Genomic DNA, 18732 nt, shown 5'->3' on the forward strand with positions numbered 1-18732 from the left:
AATTCCAGCCCTGATACCCTTGTGGCCACGTCTCAGTGATAACCCACAACATCATACCTGTCATTTATCTTGCTTTGTATACTGAGTGCATTTAAATACAACACCCTCAGTCCTGCATTGACTGCCCCTTTCTCATGTTGACCGCTTATCTGCTGTGCCTGAAGTTACATTCTTGACCCTTTCCGTACTCTTTGTCTACTTGTTCTGCAAATTTTCATAACCTCTCGTGAGTCCACCCGCTTTAACTTTTTCCCTAACTGTTTTTTCCATGTAACAGACTTCTCCTCCCCCCCACCCCCCACTATATAGTATGAAGCCCAATCCACAATGACTTGCCAGGACTCTGGTCTGAGCATGATTCAGTTTGTGTCCATCCATTGGAAGAGCTCCATCCTTCCTCAGTACTGGTGCCAATATCCCATGAATTCAAACCTGTTTTTCACACATCTGTCTTTGAGCCACGTGTTTACCTCTTTAATTTGCAGGTGCCTCAGGTAGTAATCCAGAGATTACCGCCTTTTTGATTCTGCTGTTTATTTAGCACCTAGCTGCCCGCATTCCCTCAGCAGAACCTCCTTTCTTCCTGACTGGTTACCCAGAAATAAAGCCACCTTCGCCCTCCTATACCTTCATGCAAATCTGACCATGTGTTTGAACCTAAAATGTAAGTCTGAAGACATCTCAGCTGAAATGGTGGCCACCTCAGTGTCTCCCATTAGCGAGTCAGCAAGAGAAGTAGCAAAGTGTAAATGATCTCCCTGTATTCTTCCCTAAACTTTTCCTGCCCTATACTGATTAGTTCCACAGTTTTATGCCTATGAAGGGCATTTCTTTCACATTACCCCTTCCTCCTTGACATTCACTGCTATCTTGGAAATAGATCTGTTCGGGAACGAAAGTTGTGCTCCATTAGTAACCCCACACAGAATTGGCACAGATGTCTTGCAACTGGAGAAATCTTCCGAAATCTTTTGCATTACAGTCAGTTCTGCTATAACGCTTGTTTCTTCAACGTGAATTAGCTTTAAACTGTTACTTGTATTAGGCAAATTTGCTTTACCTGTATTGGCTATAATGCAATTCTGGCCCCATTAGTTTAATGGTGTGGCTATTGTGCGATTTTCTTATAACGCAAGATCACACAAGAACAGAACTATCGTGTTATATCAGAACCAACTGTATATTATTCTAAGATCATCACAAGTTATGGGCTTTGTACCCAGGAGCAGTTTGAAAGGCCGGCTATTATTGCATTTTCCAGCAGGTCAACAGAAAGGGATATGACTCATTTAGGGAGAGCACTAGGCTGAAATGTGAGAATAACTGTTCGGTATATCATATAAACGGTGATAGTAATTAGATAGCTAAAGGTCACTAAGATGAGTTCTCTCTTATCTTATCAGCTTAAATTACATCCCACTCTGGGTTGTCAAGAAAGAGCCAATAATGAATTGCTGTAAAATTCAAATACTGGACTCCTAATTTATTGCCTTCAGTGATTTGGGGGTCGCTCCAGACAGTGAGTTGAGATATTGACAAGTTCTCACAAGTGCGGTTTTATTTCTACTCGTTTCTACTCAGACCTCAATGTCCAGCTGGAGGGACGACATGAAGTGCATGTCATTGCTGTCACTCAAAGCTTGAATTGACTGAGTTTGTCAAAGGCACCTCCAGATTCGATCGCTTGTTGCCTCTTGGCCTACCAAGCTTACCTGCTTCCTGCTGCAATCAGGCACTATAACCAGATACCGCCACCCCCACAGGAATCAGTGACCATTCTGTTCCAGAGCCGCTGCAGGCTCACGACCTACTTATTAGTCATGGCTTCCACCACATTTCAGATTTAAACAGCCACAGCATGTTGGAATGACGTAAACTCCCCCCCCCTCTCCCCCTCCATCAACCTGACTCATCAGAAGATTCACACAGTAAATAAAACGTCACTTAGTTTGAGACAAATCATTAGCACTCGAAGAATTATGAATGACCAGCTGAAAGATAGCACAGATTTGGTAAAAGCAAATTGATTTTTGATTAACTCGATTGAAATCTTTGATGAAATAATGGATAGCGCTGATGAGTCAAGTGTGGTTAATGTGTGTGAAGGTCTTTGATGAAGTGGCTATGTGGATATCCAATTGAATAAACAGACTATAGTGGTGAATGCTTGTATTTTATACAGATAGGAATTGTAGAAAGCCACACAGAGATCTAGGACATATGTGCAGAAGTTTTTGGATATGACAAGTCATGTTGAGGAGGATTTTATTAATGTATATGTCAGATTCTTTGGCTTTGTAAGTAGAGCCACAGAGTACAAAGACAAGCAAGTTGCATTAAACCTTTCTGTAGCACTGGTTAGGCCCTAAATTAAGCCTGAAGCTAATTCTGAGTGCCACATTTTGGGAAGAATATGAAGCCCAGGGCAGTAGAGATTTACTGGATTGGTACTAGGAATGAAAGATTTCAATGAGAGGTAATTCTAAAGAAGTTAGGGTTATTCTTATGGTGGAGAAGGTTAAATGTAGTTTAAATGTTTTCAAAACCATGAAGCATTTTGATAAATAAGGATAGCTAGAGAACATAAATATACAGTTGTTGGTAAACATCCTGAAGAGACACAAGGAAAAGGTCTTTTTTTCACAGTGAGTTAGGATCTAGAATCCACTGCCTGAAAGGATGGTGGCAGCTGATTCAGAAACTTTCAAAAATGAGTTGGGAAATTCTACAAGGCATTGGCTAAGAAGAAGTGGATTGGAGCTAGTTAAGACAGCTGTGTCAAACAGCCGGGACATGTGTGATTTCTGGTAAGGTATCATTCTGTAGTTTGAGGTAAATTTGAGAGAGTGATACTTGCATAGAAACTCATGACCTCCCTTGTCTGCTGACTCTTTCAGTTTGTTGGCATCTGTTCAGAAAGAAGCCTGAGCTGTTAAGGTAAGGTCAACGGTAACATGGCTGTGTATTGTCAGTGGGCTGCAGTGGTCCTCAGAATGTATACTAACATACTACAAGCAAGTACAGGCAGAGAGGACAAAGAAGCATGGTACAAGGGTTGTGGGTCAAAGATTTAAGGTTTAAATCCTTCTGGGCTTGTGGATTCACTTTGTTTACTACTCCAGCGAGAGGTTGCATTTACCAACTTGCATTGACATGTACTTTTAAGAAGCAGTAGTTTCGTGATACAGAGCTTGAACAGTGCTGAAAGTAGAGGCATGATGCTGAAGCTAGTGATCTTGCTTTCATCGAGACAAATGGACGAATGCCAAATTTCAAACGGTCTTAATAAAGCAGGAAAGCATCGGTGGGTGAGTGCTGCTTGTTTTTTTTATTATTTAACAGAACAAAACTTCCCAAGAGTGTTATCAAATACAGAAAACACCGAACCTAACGTGTTATATGTATCACCCACTACCAGCTTGTGGTTGAGGGTGTTGCCTGCCACTATCCCCTTTCCTTGACTGGGCCGCAAGGTCTGCTTCGTTTACAGTGGATGAGGAAAACCACCAGTGAGTCTTAGGAGAGGGGCCTCTCAGATGAAACAACAGGTAGGCTATTTCTTGATGGCAATTGGGTGCAACTAAGTTAGACATTGTTACTAAGGTTATGAGAAAACCTAGAATATTCAACTTCACTCTTGAAGTTGCTAAGCTGTTCTGCCTTTACACCACCCACGTCCAAATTAAATCATCAGACTGGGTGGAGTTTAATGCAGTCTGCAAGACTAATCCTTTCAAAACTGTTACCTTACATAAGAAGATGGAGAGCTTATAGGATGAAGATGGTTTTGAAGTGTCATTTTAAAGGAGGAGAGAGCAGTACAGAGGCAGAGATAGATTTTCCAAACCGTGCTTTGGGGCCCCTGAACTGGGGTGATGGGTTGAAATCTTGAGGTTGTGAGCTGTAAGGCAGCACTGGCCATCCCAGGTCTGACCAGTCATTACCGTGGTACTACTACTCAAACAGCTCTCACTGAGGGGTTGTGACAATTTTCAAACCTCTGAATAGGGTCACAGGGAAAACAATCCGGACTAACTTGGCATCGAGATTTATGGAGGGATTTACAGAACTTGAGGGTCATGCAAATTGAAGGTTTGCACTCACCAGTGGTAGAATGAAATGCATAAGGGGTCAGAATTGAAGATCATAAGATATGTGGAGTAATGGGGAAGGGGAATGGATCTGGGTAGGTAACTCTTCAGTGGGTTGGTGTGGACTCATTGGGTCAAATAGCCTGTTTCCGCATTGTAGGGATTCTGTGACGATTCTATGATATATATATTTTGTGGGCATATTTTGAAAAGTTTTTTTTGTAATGAATCAACAACATACTGCCTTGCCTTACACAAAAGAATTACGTATTTGTATCGTAATCACCGAAGGCTTATGCTATAATGTGACTAACAGGAGGGTATTAGTTTTGTTTGACAATGTGGTCTGGGCGTGTTACAACCAGTGAATGAGTTGGGTTGTTTAGTTTTATTTACAGAGACTGCTCATTGTTTTTGAAACTCAAATTGCTTCACTTTACATTGTGGCCCTTTGTAGACTGAAAGTCTGCCTTTGTAATAAAAAAAAGACCTGAACTGCTGCTTTAGGGAGTCAAGCTAATGCAGAGTCTGACAGTAGCTAGAGCAATAGGACACGTTCTTTCTTTGTTTTTTGTTTTTGAAGTACAGCATTTTGATCAAGATTAACATTTCTTTTGGAGAAAATAGAGAGTGTTACTTGAATGCAGCACATTAATACTAAAAGGAAATTGAAAAGAGAGCTTAACCATGTTGGTAATCCTTGTTGAATGAAAGGACAGTAGGCAGCTTGCTGTGATCATCGGTTTGTTTTGTTGGCTGGCTGTGCAATGTTGTTGATGGAGAATCCACTCATGGAGCTTTTTTTTGTCTCACGCAGGACCGAGTGTCGACAAGTATCCCACAGGGGATTTTGTAAATACAAACGAATAGGCACTACCATTGTTTACTTACGACTTTGATAATGTACAGTCCCATAGTTGGGCAGGTCAAGTACCCTTAACACAACTCCTACTGCCTTACACTGGCGGATGATCATCAGTTCTTGCCAGCACTGGCATCTCTGCTGCTGTTGCTTAGTCAGCCTGTTGTGTTGTACGGCCTAATGGTTGATCTTTCTAAGTGTCAAAGTTGGCTTCTTCTCCACATCACCATTGCATGGTCAGTCAATACATTTATCCACAATATGAAACCATGTACCAACCACTTTGAATGCTAATCCTGGGGAATTGGAGAAGATCTATATTTTTGAGATTGCTGTTTAAATGCTGCTTACAATTGAGATGTTGACACTCTGTGGCTGTTGCTCCAGATAACCCCCATCACACTGTTTACATTGTTTAGTAATTGACCAGCAGTGACAGACATGTCTCAAAGTGTTTAAAGACCAGTTTTAATACGTAAGTGTTCTGAGGAAGGGTCACTGCACCCAAAACATTAACTCTGATTCTCTCTCTCCACAAATGCTGCCTGACCTGCTGAGATTTTTCAACGATTTTTTTTGTTAACACAATTGGTGAGTGTTTTAGAAGCACATTAAACGGTCCAACATCAGCTATAATCATGTGGTAGGACATAGCAGTAACCTTCCAAAAGCTTCTCAGAAACGATGATCAGAATAAACACCCACATGTGCCTTTTGATGAGACTGGAATGGTAATTATTGTGTTATAAACTGTCACGGACACAAACAGGTCTCCAAGAAAATAACCTACACAATAGAGTTGCAAGATCACCTGTGCTGTAAGATGTGTTAAAGACTTCCCTCTGACCACCGAGTGGGGCCTCATAATGTTGGTTATGTGCAAAACAAACTTGTCATGAAGGTTGCTGCTTCTGCCCCACCACCAAAGAAGCTTGGTCACATGATTCCCACAGGACTGAAACTATACAATTTTTAACCATAAAATTTGAAATAGTCAGTGCTGCAACTTTCAGCAATAACAAACCCCTAACTCATGGCTAAAAAAGAAAAAGGCCCTGGGCCTATAAGAACAAATCCTAAAAAAGCCCTGTATTTGTACTCTGTATCGTAATCACTTTCTTTCACCAAAATGATGAAACAAAAGTTACATTTAAGGGAAGCAATCTACAATTCCTGCATTTTTGGACACTTAGCTTCCAGAATTCAAGATTGCTAAGTCCAGCCTTTTGTGTTTTGGACTCCGTCTAAAAAGCAAGGGCATTGATAGACCAACATTAACTGCACTTCATTTATTGGTAATGGAATAACCTTTTTGTCCATATTAATTTGATCCTTTACTTTTTTTTCTATACCTAAGGGTTTATAAACCCTGCTTCTGGCTTAACTTTCCAATACTGCTCCAAAGTCAGATTCCATAAACAGAGGAGGTAGGAAAGTGCACCGCCACATTTTGAACAGAGGAGAAATTAAATTGCAATCTGCTCATGGACAGGTGGTGAGAAAACAGAGAGAGATTTGTTTTAAAACTTGCAATCTGTCCAATTCAGATAAAACATCTCAAGAACACAGAATAGCAAAAGGGCAATCAGCCCATCAACTTCACCACTTGCCCTTTAGCCCATTCATAATATACATACCATGCACTTGTAACATGTACCACAGATCTCTTAACATTATTGAACACAAGTCATTTCTAAAAGGCATTCACCCTTTTCAGGTAGCCTTGGCAACTGCTTATAACAGATGTTAGACTCCCATTTGCAGATGGAAGGAGCCCAACATTCATTTTAGGTCCCGTGGAGGTTGGATTTGCTGCTTCACTAGAAGTATATGGCATGTACTGTTCAAAGTGCCCTGTAAGCAAAGGCTTGGATAACAAACTGCAGCATGACTTACATTTAAAGGAGATGCTATCATTAAAAAAAAACATGGTATGTAGAGCTGCAATAAAATATAATGGGTTGTGAGCCAGAGGAGGAGATTTTAGGAGGAGTACAGCCACATCAGACATATTGCCCAATGGCTTCTCTGGAGCATTGCAGCAAGCCTGAGACAGAGATATTGGCCAGGGAACAGGGTGGGGTGTTGAAGTGACAGGCAACTGGAAGCTCAGGGTCATTTTAGGGGATAGAACCTGGATGTTCTGCGAAGCTGTCACCCAGTCTACACTTCGTTTCCCCCATGTAGAAAGACCACATTGTCAGCTGCAAACGCAGTAGACTAGATTGTGTGAAGCGCATGTAAGTCACTGCTTCACCTGGAACGTGTGTTTGGGCCCATGGATACTGAGGAGGGAGGAGATAAAAAGGTAGGTGTTACACATTCTGCGGTCACGGGGAAGGTGCTGTGGGCCTGTGGGGGGATGTTAGGAGTGAAGGAGGTTTTTTAATAAATTTTCAGATCTTGTTTAGTCTCTAAGTTTTTCAATTATTGCAATTTAATGGTAATCAGTCTTACGGAAAACGGTTAATTTATAACAAAACTATTGTAATTTAATCAAGTGACAGTAATGAAATTACCAGCTAAATATACAGATATAACAATTAAAAGTAGGTACATATACAAGATGGTTATCCCAAGATGAAACTGAGATCAGAATGAAGGTCCTCCTTGTCTTTTGAGGAATAGTTGAGGACCAGTCAACACAGTGGAGTTTAGAAGGATGAGGGGAATCTGATCGAAGCTTACAGAATACTCAGAGGCCTCGATAGTGTGGACGTGGAGAAGATGTTTCCAATAATAGGAAAAGGTAGGACCCAAGGGCACAGCCTCAGAGTGAAGGATTAGATTAGATTAGATTACAGTGTGGAAACAGGCCCTTCGGCCCAACAAGTCCACACCGACCCGCCGAAGCGCAACCCACTCATACCCTTACATTTACCCCTTACCTAACACTACGGGCAATTTAGTATGGCCAATTCACCTGGCCTGCACATCTTTGTGACTGTGGGAGGAAACCGGAGCACCTGGAGGAAACCCACGCAGACACGGGGAGAACGTGCAAACTCCACACAGTCAGTCGCCTGAGGCGGGAATTGAACCCGGGTCTCTGGCACTGTGAGGCAGCAGTGCTAACCACTGACCACTGAACTGAGATGAGGAGGAATTTCTTCAGCCACAGAATGATTAATCTGTGGAACTCATTGCCACAGAAGGCTATGGAGACCAAGTCATTGAGTGTCTAAGAAAGAAATAGATAGATAGGTTTTAGATTGGAAAGGGGATAAAGGGAGAAGACAAGGGTTTGAGAAACATATCAGTCATGATCAAATGGTAGAGCAGACTCAGTGGGCTGAACGGCCTAATTTTGCTCCTGTATCTTATGGTCTTCTCAAGTAAAGGGGTTGAAAATGAAGTTGGAGTTGAGCAGTTGCAATGGCTTCTGCAAATGGTTGGGGGTTGTGTTGCGCAGATGGATCCCATGAGTACAGCCGTTTTGGGATAGAGAAGGAAGGTTCCTTGTTCCTCACCAATTCTGTAATTATGGCATTTTCTGATTTGGCTGGACAATTTCTGCATAAAAGTGATCTATTTCTGAAAGACTTTCTCCTCATATTCCCTTTGGATGATAATTCTACCACTGAAAATATCTTTCAAATCCATCCGGAGAAGCATTACAAAAATGATGTCTCACAGCCAGGCTTATCACAACAAAATCAAAACACCTGCAGTGATGACTTTGATGGATCATTGTTCTACATGATTGAATGATTTTATTGTCACGTGTATATTACAGTGAGAAAATAGTAAAATTCAGTGAAAGCAATAAAATACTGTGAAAAGCTTATTTTCACTGTCACCACGATCCAACACCACTTTGAACTGTTTTAAGAATAAGTAATAAAAAAGAAAAGCTGAAAGAAACTCCATTAGTCCTGAGCCAGCTTATTATCAACACTTGCACTGCCATCTCTCGTCCACTGCCTCGCTGCTGTCTGTACCGGACCCAACCAACCTTGAAGTGATCACTCTTCAGGCGCCATCTCTCACCATCTGGGCTGATTCTCCTCCCCCACCACCTTGCCATTGCCTGCACTGGACCCATCAGTCTCAGCGTCGCATCTCTCACTATGGGGCCACCTCGCCGATGTCATTGTGACTCTCTACACCCTCTGCTTTGCTGCCACCAGCACTGGAAACAACCAAGTACCTAATCCTCAAGCATCATCTTTCCCTGCTGAATCCACAGGTATCGTGGGGGGAAGGAGGAGGAGGTTTGGTATGAATCATCTAACCTTGCAATGGAACTGACTGGGTTGGGAGTGCAGCAGTTGGGCTCAGTACCTGCACCCTAAGGTGAATGTTGCCGTGAAATTTGCATTCCAGAATCCAGTCCTGCCTGCATTTTTCAAGGCATCTGCAATAAGCCCAACTCCATGAAAATCTGATCTGTTGAGAAGGGGAAAATATATGATGCTCACAGTCACAAAAGTTGAATTTGCATTTTATTTAGGATGGTGTCAGAATTGCTGATTGCTTTGGGGTCGGTAATCTAGCTCTACCTAATGACATGAATTTTATTTTTATGTTATAAAAGTTTAATAGTTCATAGAACTTGAGATGCCAAATCCCAGAAAAAAATTAGTTTGAAGGAGAAATCTTTCACAATATAGCTAGCTGAAAAATATTGATTTATTGAACTGGAATTTCATGAAACATTCATTATGGAATTTAATACTGAAATTTAAACAGATTTTACAGGAAAGGTTTTGGTCATGTAATGAAAGGAGCTAAAGATTGTCATGTTAGTCGAAACCTTAGTTAGATTCTAACATTCAATTTAATTTTTGCTTCATGCATGTAACAAATTCATTTATCAACACATTGAACAACACAGTAATAAAATATTTCAAAAAGATTGCTTTCCACATAGATGATACAGTAGTTAGAGTCCATCATTATTAGTGTTTGTATGCAAAATGTTTTCAATTATTGATTGTCACTAGATGATGATATCAGGAGGCCACCTACTTCAGGCTAAATTGTTACTTTCAATCAAGAAGGATTCATTGATTTGAAAGTTTCATTTTAAAAAATGGATCCAGGATTATAACAGATGGATTTCTGCTTCAGTAGTGTCATGCAGACATTGCAGGTGAATATGTTTGAGGAAACAGAGTCTAGTAGCAGTGGTACCAGCTGTACCTCTGGTCCAGAAGGCCAAGTTCAAATCTCACTTTAGGATGTGATAGCTGTCGAGGTATGTCATACCACACTGGCCTCCTGATATCATCAGAAAGTCGCAGGCGGCGCAAAGACATGTGATATTTACATTTTAAGGCAGAGCATTTTTAGTTTCTTACGTTTCATCTGACTAGAAAGAGATCACAGACATCTGAGGTTAAAGTGTATCTGGGATCTCTTCAACACTGGTGACTATGGATGGGCAGAACACTTTCAATTTAAATTCAATTCCCTTAATTAAATGATTTTTTTTGCCAGACCTGGCTGGCTCACCTGTTGGTAATATAAAAGGGGTTTCAACCCACCACTCTCTCCAAGGCCCCTTCGCCTCATCTAATCACTTTCAGACCGTACAAAATATGTGTAAGTTTAGATTTGTAAAAGGTTGTACAGGTACACAATCCTTTATCCCAAATTCCGAAATCCGAAAAACTCCAAAATCTGAAATCTTTTTCGTGTAGTGTGAAGCATCATTTTGACAATAGACAATAGACAATAGACAATAGATGCAGGAGTAGGCCATTCTGCCCTTCGAGCCTGCACCGCCATTCAATATGATCATGGCTGATCATTCCTAATTAGTATCCTGTTCCAGCCTTATCTCCATACCCCTTGACTCCACTATCTTTAAGAGCTCTATCCAATTCTTTCTTAAAAGAATCCAGAGACTGGGCCTCCACTGCCCTCTGGGGCAGAGCATTCCACACAGCCACCACTCTCTGTGTGAAGTAGTTTCTCCTCATCTCTGTCCTAAATGGTCTACCCCGTATTTTTAAGTTGTGTCCTCTGGTTCGGCACTCCCCCATCAACGGAAATATGTTCCCTCCTGCCAGAGTGTCCAATCCTTTCATAAGCCTATACGTTTCAATCAGATCCCCTCTCAGTCTTCTAAACTCAAGGGTATACAAGCCCAGTCGCTTCAGTCTTTCCGTGTAAGGCAATCCTGCCATTCCAGGAATTGACCTCGTGAACCTACGCTGCACTCCCTCAATAGCCAGAATGTCTTTCCTCAAATTTGGAGACCAGAACTGTACACAGTACTCCAGGTGTGGTCTCACCAGGGCCCTGTACAGCTGCAGAAGCACCTCTTTGCTTCTATACTCAATCCCTCTTGTTACGAAGGCCAGCATGCTATTAGCCTTCTTCACGACCTGCTGTACCTGCATGCTTGCCTTCATTGACTGGTGTACAAGAACACCCAGATCTCTCTGAACAGCCCCTTTACCTAATTTGATACCATTGAGGTAGTAATCTGCCTTCCTGTTCTTGCCACCAAAGTGGATAACCAGACATTTATCCACATTAAACTGCATCTGCCATGCATCTGCCCACTCACCTAACTTGTCCAGGTCACCCTGTAATCCCCTAACATCCTCATCACATTTCACCCTACCACCTAGCTTTGTGTCATCAGCAAATTTGCTAATGTTATTGCTGATACCATCTTCTATATCATTTACATATATTGTAAAAAGCTGCGGTCCCAGCACGGATCCCTGCGGTACCCCACTGGTCACTGCCTGCCATTTCGAAATGGAGCCGTTAATCACTACCCTTTGTTTCCTATTAGCCAACCAATTCTCTATCCAATCTAGTACTTTGCCCCCAATCCCGTGCGCCCTAATTTTACTCACTAACCTCTTGTGTGGGACTTTATCAAAAGCTTTCTGAAAGTCCAGGTACACTACATCCACTGGATCTCCCTCGTCCATCTTCCGAGTTACATCCTCAAAAAATACAAGAAGATTAGTCAAGCATGATTTCCCCTTCATAAATCCATGCTGACTCTGTCCTATCCTGTTACTATTATCCAGATGTGCCGTAATTTCATCCTTTATAATAGACTCCAGCATCTTTCCCACCACTGAGGTCAGACTAACTGGTCTATAATTTCCTGCTTTCTCCCGCCCACCCTTCTTAAAAAGTGGCACAACATTAGCCGCCCTCCAATCCTCAGGAACCAACCCCGATTCTATTGAACTCTGGAAAATAATCACCAGCGCATCCACGATTTCCCGAGCCACCTCCTTCAGTACCCTGGGATGCAGGCCATCAGGTCCCGGAGACTTATCAACCTTCAGACCTAACAGTCTCTCCAACACCAAATCCTGGCAAATAGAAATTCCCTTAAGTTCAGGTCCTTCAGCCACTGTTACCTCAGGGAGATTGCTTGTGTCTTCCCCAGTGAACACAGATCTGAAGTACCCATTTAATTCCTCTGCCATTTCTTCGTTCCCAGTAATATATTCCCCTGCTTCTGTCTTCAAGGGCCCAATTTTTGTCCTAACCATTTTTTTGCCTTGGACATACCTAAAAAAGCTTTTACTATCCTCCTTTATATTCTTGGCCAGTTTACCTTCGTACCTCATTTTTTCTCTGCGTATTTCCTTCTTACTAATCCTCTGTTGTTCTTTAAAAGCTTCCCAGTCCTCCGTTTTCCCGCTTATCTTCGCTAAGTTATACTTTTTCTCTTTTAACCTTATATGTTTCTTTACTTCCCTTGTCAGCCACGGCCGCCCATGTCTCCTCCTGGGATCTTTCTTCCTTTTAGGAATGAACTGATCCTGCATCTTCTGCATTATACACAGAAATATCTGCCATTGTTCCTCCACGGTCTTCCCTGTTAAGGTATTAAACCATTGAACTTTGGCCAGTTGCTCCCTCATAGCTCCATATTTCCCTTTATTCAACTGAAATATTGTCACTTCAGATTGTACCCACTCCCTCTCAAATTGCAGATTGAAGCTTATTGTATTATGGTCACTACTTCCCAATGGCTCCTTCACTTCGAGGTCACTGACCAATTCTGGTTCGTTACACAATACCAGATCCAGAATCGCCTTATCCCTGGTCGGCTCCAGCACCAGCTGCACTAAAAATCCATCTCTGAGGCACTCCACAAAGTCTCTTTCTTGAGGCCCGATACCATCCTGATTCTCCCAGTCTACCTGCATGTTAAAATCCCCCATAACAACTGTAGTAACATCTTTGCGACAAGCCAATTTCAGCTCCTGATTCAACTTACCTCCAACATCCAGACTACTGTTTGGGGGCCTGTAGATGACTCCCATGAGGGTCTTTTTACCCTTAGTGTTTCGAAGCTCTATCCACATTCGAAGCTCTATTTTGCTATATGAACCGGTGACCCAACCCCACACCCACTTGACCCAGCGTAGCCCAGCACTGGCAGGCGTTAATTGCGTCTCAACGTTCATAAGATTCACACGTGCGTCTGCCGTTAGGTAACTATTTTCCATTTCACTGTGAAAATGTCATTTATTTTGAAATTCAAAAAATTCCAAAAAACAATTGGCCCCAAGGATTTCTGATAAAGGATTGTGTAACTGTATGTTTAAAAATTCACTAGTTGTGTGGAATTTTGATAAAACAACTTTGGCGTCTTTTCCACAAATTGTGGCATGTAGCAGACAGAAGGACGTGCGGGTTAAACAGTAAAGTGAGGAATGGTTGTATAAATAGCATGAAGACTAAAATGTTCCTTTGAGTATAGAACTCACTTTTCTTTTCCTGCCCTTGTAGAATGCATAGTTTTAATATTTAAAAGTGCCAATCTCAAAATTATCCTGGGATTGCAGTATAATGGATAGCAATGGAAGTGCAACTATGCTAATAAAGTTAAGACATTCCATTACTAAAATACTTTGGCTACAATGAACATACACACTGAACATTTCACTTAGACTTTTGTCAAACTAACCTCAATAAATGTCTGTCTGCCTGTTCAATTAAATATTCGCCTTATTTCTATTTCTATGATGTGACTTTTCCTCCAAGCTACTGATTCCTTCAGCTGTTGGTCTTTTATATTTAGAGAATCTGCAATTTAATTTAGGACCCTGTAGCTAGGGTAGGCCGTTTTTGTTTCTTCAGCAAATTCCATAAGTGCTATTCATTGTGAAGCATCCACTAGCTGGGGGGAGGGGTGGGGGGGAAATTGACCTGGCTCTGTTGCAGCAATTTCATCAGCATATACTCTGTCTGTGGCCCAAGTCAACTCTGTACTTGATGCTTTCCATTTTTCTGTATACTTTCCCAAAGTAGGTCTGAAAAGATGTTCAGTGTTTTTCTGTCTATTGAATTCTGAATTAGTGGTGCTGGAAGAGCACAGCAGTTCAGGCAGCATCCAAGTAGCTTCGAAATCGACATTTTGGGCAAAACGGGCTTTTGCCCGAAACGTCGATTTCGAAGCTACTCGGATGCTGCCTGAACTGCTGTGCTCTTCCAGCACCACTAATCCAGAATCTGGTTTCTAGCATCTGCAGTCATTGTTTTTACCCTTTTTATTCTGTCTATTGAAGCCCAGTACAATTTACTAAATACTATTGAAGAATGCTGGTTTTGCAATAATGTGTGCACTTAATAGATCAGTCATCCCCCCCCCCCAAAAAAAAATCAGAAACTCATCAGTCAAAAGGAGAAACATTTTTATGGCTTCAACATTTTCATATCCAAAAAAGGATCAACCAACTAATGAAATGTTTGTGGTTACAGCCAGTCTCCTTAATGGAAAACTTCAATGTGAGGACCCAAAGAACTAATCTGTTGTCAAGTTTAACCAGCTTTGATTCCTTGGCTTAAATGAGGGATTTGTTATCACTAAAATGTGCACATTTCATAACATACATTATTGACTAACTGCAGAAAAATGTTTGGGATTTGAACAGACCCTTCAATTCAGCTCACTGTCTATTTTTAAAAAACTAGTGAATGTCTTACACATTCTTGTTACAAGACAAGTCAACCAAATGCAGGCACACCTAGGTATAGATAGCTGGAATACTCTTCTGGGCCAACATAGTGGCTCTGCCTCCTACACAGAGGCCACTCAGCAATCTTCAGGCAATCTGAACACATTATGATACTGTTTACATTGGCACTCTTTTCAGAATCTTGTAAAAATTACACAGACTATCAATACCACAGGCCTTTCCAAGTTACATTTATAATGTCAGCTGTTCAATGGGTATTGATGGGTATAGCCCCAGGGTAGAGTATCTAATGCAGCAGGACTCTGGCAGCAGTGGGACACGTACTGAACATTACATACAAACCTCTGATCTGGGCTTTGTTCTCATTAAGTGGCACAGAACACCACTTTTTCGACAACAAAAACAATTTGCTACAAAAACTCAACCGCTCTGGTGGTCTGTTCTGAAAAAGGGTCACCTGGACCCAAAACATTAACTCTGCTTTTTCCCACAGACGCTGCCAGACCTGCTGAGTATTCTTTTTTCAGCAATTACTGTTTTGTTTCTGATTTCTAGCATCTGTAATTCTTTGGGTTTCTTTTAAACTGCATTTTCAACACCTGAATCTTGTATAGTCTTGTTGTACCAGCATAAAGTCAACCATTCTAGGTTATCTGCAACTGAATTTGATGAAAGGGTGTGCACTAATCTCATGGATTTGGAAGGAAAATTAAGTATGTGACTTCCAGTTGAGTAAGATCAGTAGGTGGTGAATGATGAAAAACTGAGAAATACTATTTACAGAATCAGTGAGAAAGTGAGGACTGCAGATGCTGAAGCTCAGAGTCGAAGAGTGTGGTGCTGGAAAATCACAGCCGGTCAGGCAGCATCCAAGGAACAGGAGAATCGATGTTTCGGGCACAAGCCCTTCCTGGTGAAGAGCTTATGCCCGAAGCGTTGATTCTCCTGCTCCTTGGATGCTGCCTGACCGGCTGTGCTTTTCCAGCACCACACTCTTTGACTATTTACAGAAACAGCCAATGGATGGGAATTGGAGATTATGTGGCAGTAGATTGCCATTGGTAGGAAACAGTTCCTGCGTTGAGGAGAAAGACAAGGAAGGGAAGTCTTGAACAGGAGCAGGTCATTCACCATGCCACCCTCCCCACCCCACCCCCACCTCCAAGCCTGCCTTGCCCTTTAAAAAGATTATGGCTGATCTGCTCTAGGCCTCAAGCCCTCTTTAATGTCCAATTCTTCGTAGCCCTCAATTCTCTTGACTGGCCAAAAATCCATCTACCTCCTCTTTAAATTGTCAAGGGGATTGAGGGTTACGGGGAGCAGGCAAGAGACTGCGGTTGAGAAGCTCATCAGCCATGACTAAATGGTGAAGCAGTTTCGATGGGCTGAATTGCCTAATTTCTGCTGATATGTCTTATGGACAGGTGAGGCCTTTGGATTCCTTGTGAAGACAGGAGGAGAATTCCAACTCTCAGGCCCACTGGAAAACTTTCAAACCAGGGCATATTTTCATTAGCCACATTCTGGTCTCATGTTACAGCCGAATCGCTAGACCGATTGGCATTGTGTGTATCTCACATGTCCCAGGGTCAGAAGCTCACAGGGGTTCATTGCAATCAGATTGTTTTGAATATTGATAAGGGCTTCACCTACCAAGGGTTAAGGACATCTATTGTTTGCCAAAAGAAACTCTTAAAATGCTTTGTGACTTAAATGCCATTTAAATGATGAGTATCCTCATTAACCAGTTTTAACACATTGCCCACCTGGCCTTGTTGAATGTGGGAAAACAGGATTAAAATTAGCCCTTTTAATTCTGTCAAGCATAATGTACTTCTTTTATTTCGCTGTGAATATCCAGGGAGCCCATTGACAAACAATAGTGCACTGAATAGTGGATTGGCCTTTTTCTGAGTAGTCTTCAGCTTAATCTAAGTAATACCTCATTATACAAGCTGTCATCTGGCTGCAGTTTAACAGGAGTACGGTTTTAGGAGATTGTTTTTCCCCAATAACAAGAGCATATCGTTCCAAACAAGATTTTAGATAGTCATTTGATACTTAGGTGAAAGAGTATCTACCTGAAACGCAAACTGCTTTTCATTCCACAGATACTCTGTGAACTGCCAGCATTTCCTTGTTTTAATTTGAACTTTATGTTCAGTCCTTATTTGTATTTATGATCTAGAACTTAGTAGCAATCTTGTAAAGAGTCCCTGTCGATCTATCCCAAACTAATGGTATTCTTTTCGTTTTTTTTAACAAGGTGCAAGTTCTTTAGCCTAACTGAGACTCCTGAAGACTACACCATTATTGTGGATGAAGAGGGATTTAAGGGTGAGAACCTTCTTTACAGCTGTATCAATTGCATTCTTCAATAAGGGGTTTGGTGATGCTATTAACGCTTTGTGAGCTTGTAAACTAATGACACCTTCCAATAGTGGCATTCTGATGCCAGTTAATTCAGACTGGAACCTGCTTATTGCTGTTACTTAATATACTATCTGCCACACTTTTAATGGATTTCATTCAGGCCAGCAGTGGGAAGTTATCTCCTCGCCGTATGTAGTGGTTTGGGTAAGTTTAACTGAATTAAGAAGCACCTGCAACTTGTCCAGTAAATCGTCATTTTATACAGATTTCAAATATTCTGCTATAACAGATGTTACTGGGTTGTATTATTAACATAATTTTCATTTCCTTCTCCATTTTCACTAATGGAGAAGGAATTTTCAAAAATGGATCTGGATCTAATTTGAAATCCGGGTCACAAGGCTTCTGAAATAAGTGGAGCGGTTTGACTCTTTTGAGTCTGTGTGGGCAGTCTTCTCACTTGGAAAGAGAGCTCCTCTGTATGCCTTGCTAGATAGGATTACGATAACCCAGATGGTCACTTTCACTGGGTTGTCAGACTTGTTTGTTGATTTTTAATGTTCCTGTGTGATGTGTTGCTGCGATTATGAGCTGATAATATCGCCGTGAGGGGAATAGGGTAAGCAACTACCTCTCCTTGAGCAGTCCGATTTGTCAAACATTGAAACGTCTCAGCAGGGAGTGGAGATCGGGTGAAATCTCAAGTTAGCCAGTTCCAAAACAGTCTTATCCTAGAACAGATCACTGAACTTTTACTTGGAGAGGTCAGGCTCAACTTAAAATCAGGTCCGTTTAAATATAATTACTCATTTAGCTAGAGGTCAAGGACGGTTGTTTTATGTAAACTGTTGAATATTCAAACACACCTGCAAAAAATTAAGGAAGAATACTCAAAAGCATGATGCATTCAATGTTTATGTGCTCAAACAGCATTTTGTACATCCTGTGGTATATTGGAAGTAGAGGAATTGAAATCACATTGCTTACATAAATGACCACAGTTTTCACCAGTGCCAATACTGCTGAGGAGACTGTCAGAGACAAAATAAAGAGTAATTTTGTCTGTAATCTATGACTTTCTTCTCCAGTGTAATGTTTCTTAAGTTGAGGGGTTGGGGTGGGGGTGGGGGTGGGGTTTAGTGTGTTAAGGAGATCTGCTTTGGTTTTTTTTGGCTCTTTTGCATGAAGTCACTTGAACTACTGACAGACATGAATGTCTACAACAGCAAACTCCAGGCTACTAATCAAAAATGCAATCCAGTCAGAATGGACCTGGCACAGATAGAGCACTATTTAGATCCCATACAAATGCCTTTGTGTATCTCAGTGATTCTCAAAGTGAAATCTGCAAAATAATACTTCACCTCCTGACTCTCAAAACCTCTCCTCTAAGCCTCACACAGGGCACCTCACACCTTCAATACAGTATCTGAGCTGACATGGCACCTATTGTTAAAGTTCACTTGTGAATGTAACTTTAAACAAAAGTTCT

At 41.5% G+C, this 18732-nt stretch overlaps 1 protein-coding gene across 1 annotated transcript in view; it reads left to right on the top strand.

Annotated features, from left to right (window-relative positions):
- Positions 1–18732, top strand: part of LOC140491421 (cytosolic arginine sensor for mTORC1 subunit 2) — a 181416-nt gene that overhangs the window by 71009 nt on the left and 91675 nt on the right. The window contains exon 2 of the mRNA XM_072589583.1: positions 17134–17204. Within this exon, the coding sequence (XP_072445684.1) occupies positions 17134–17204 (71 nt within the window). The remainder of the gene's footprint in view (positions 1–17133; positions 17205–18732) is intronic.

The sequence above is a fragment of the Chiloscyllium punctatum genome, chromosome 19 (assembly GCF_047496795.1).
Source record: "Chiloscyllium punctatum isolate Juve2018m chromosome 19, sChiPun1.3, whole genome shotgun sequence".
In the NCBI taxonomy this organism is placed as follows: Eukaryota; Metazoa; Chordata; class Chondrichthyes; order Orectolobiformes; family Hemiscylliidae; genus Chiloscyllium; species Chiloscyllium punctatum.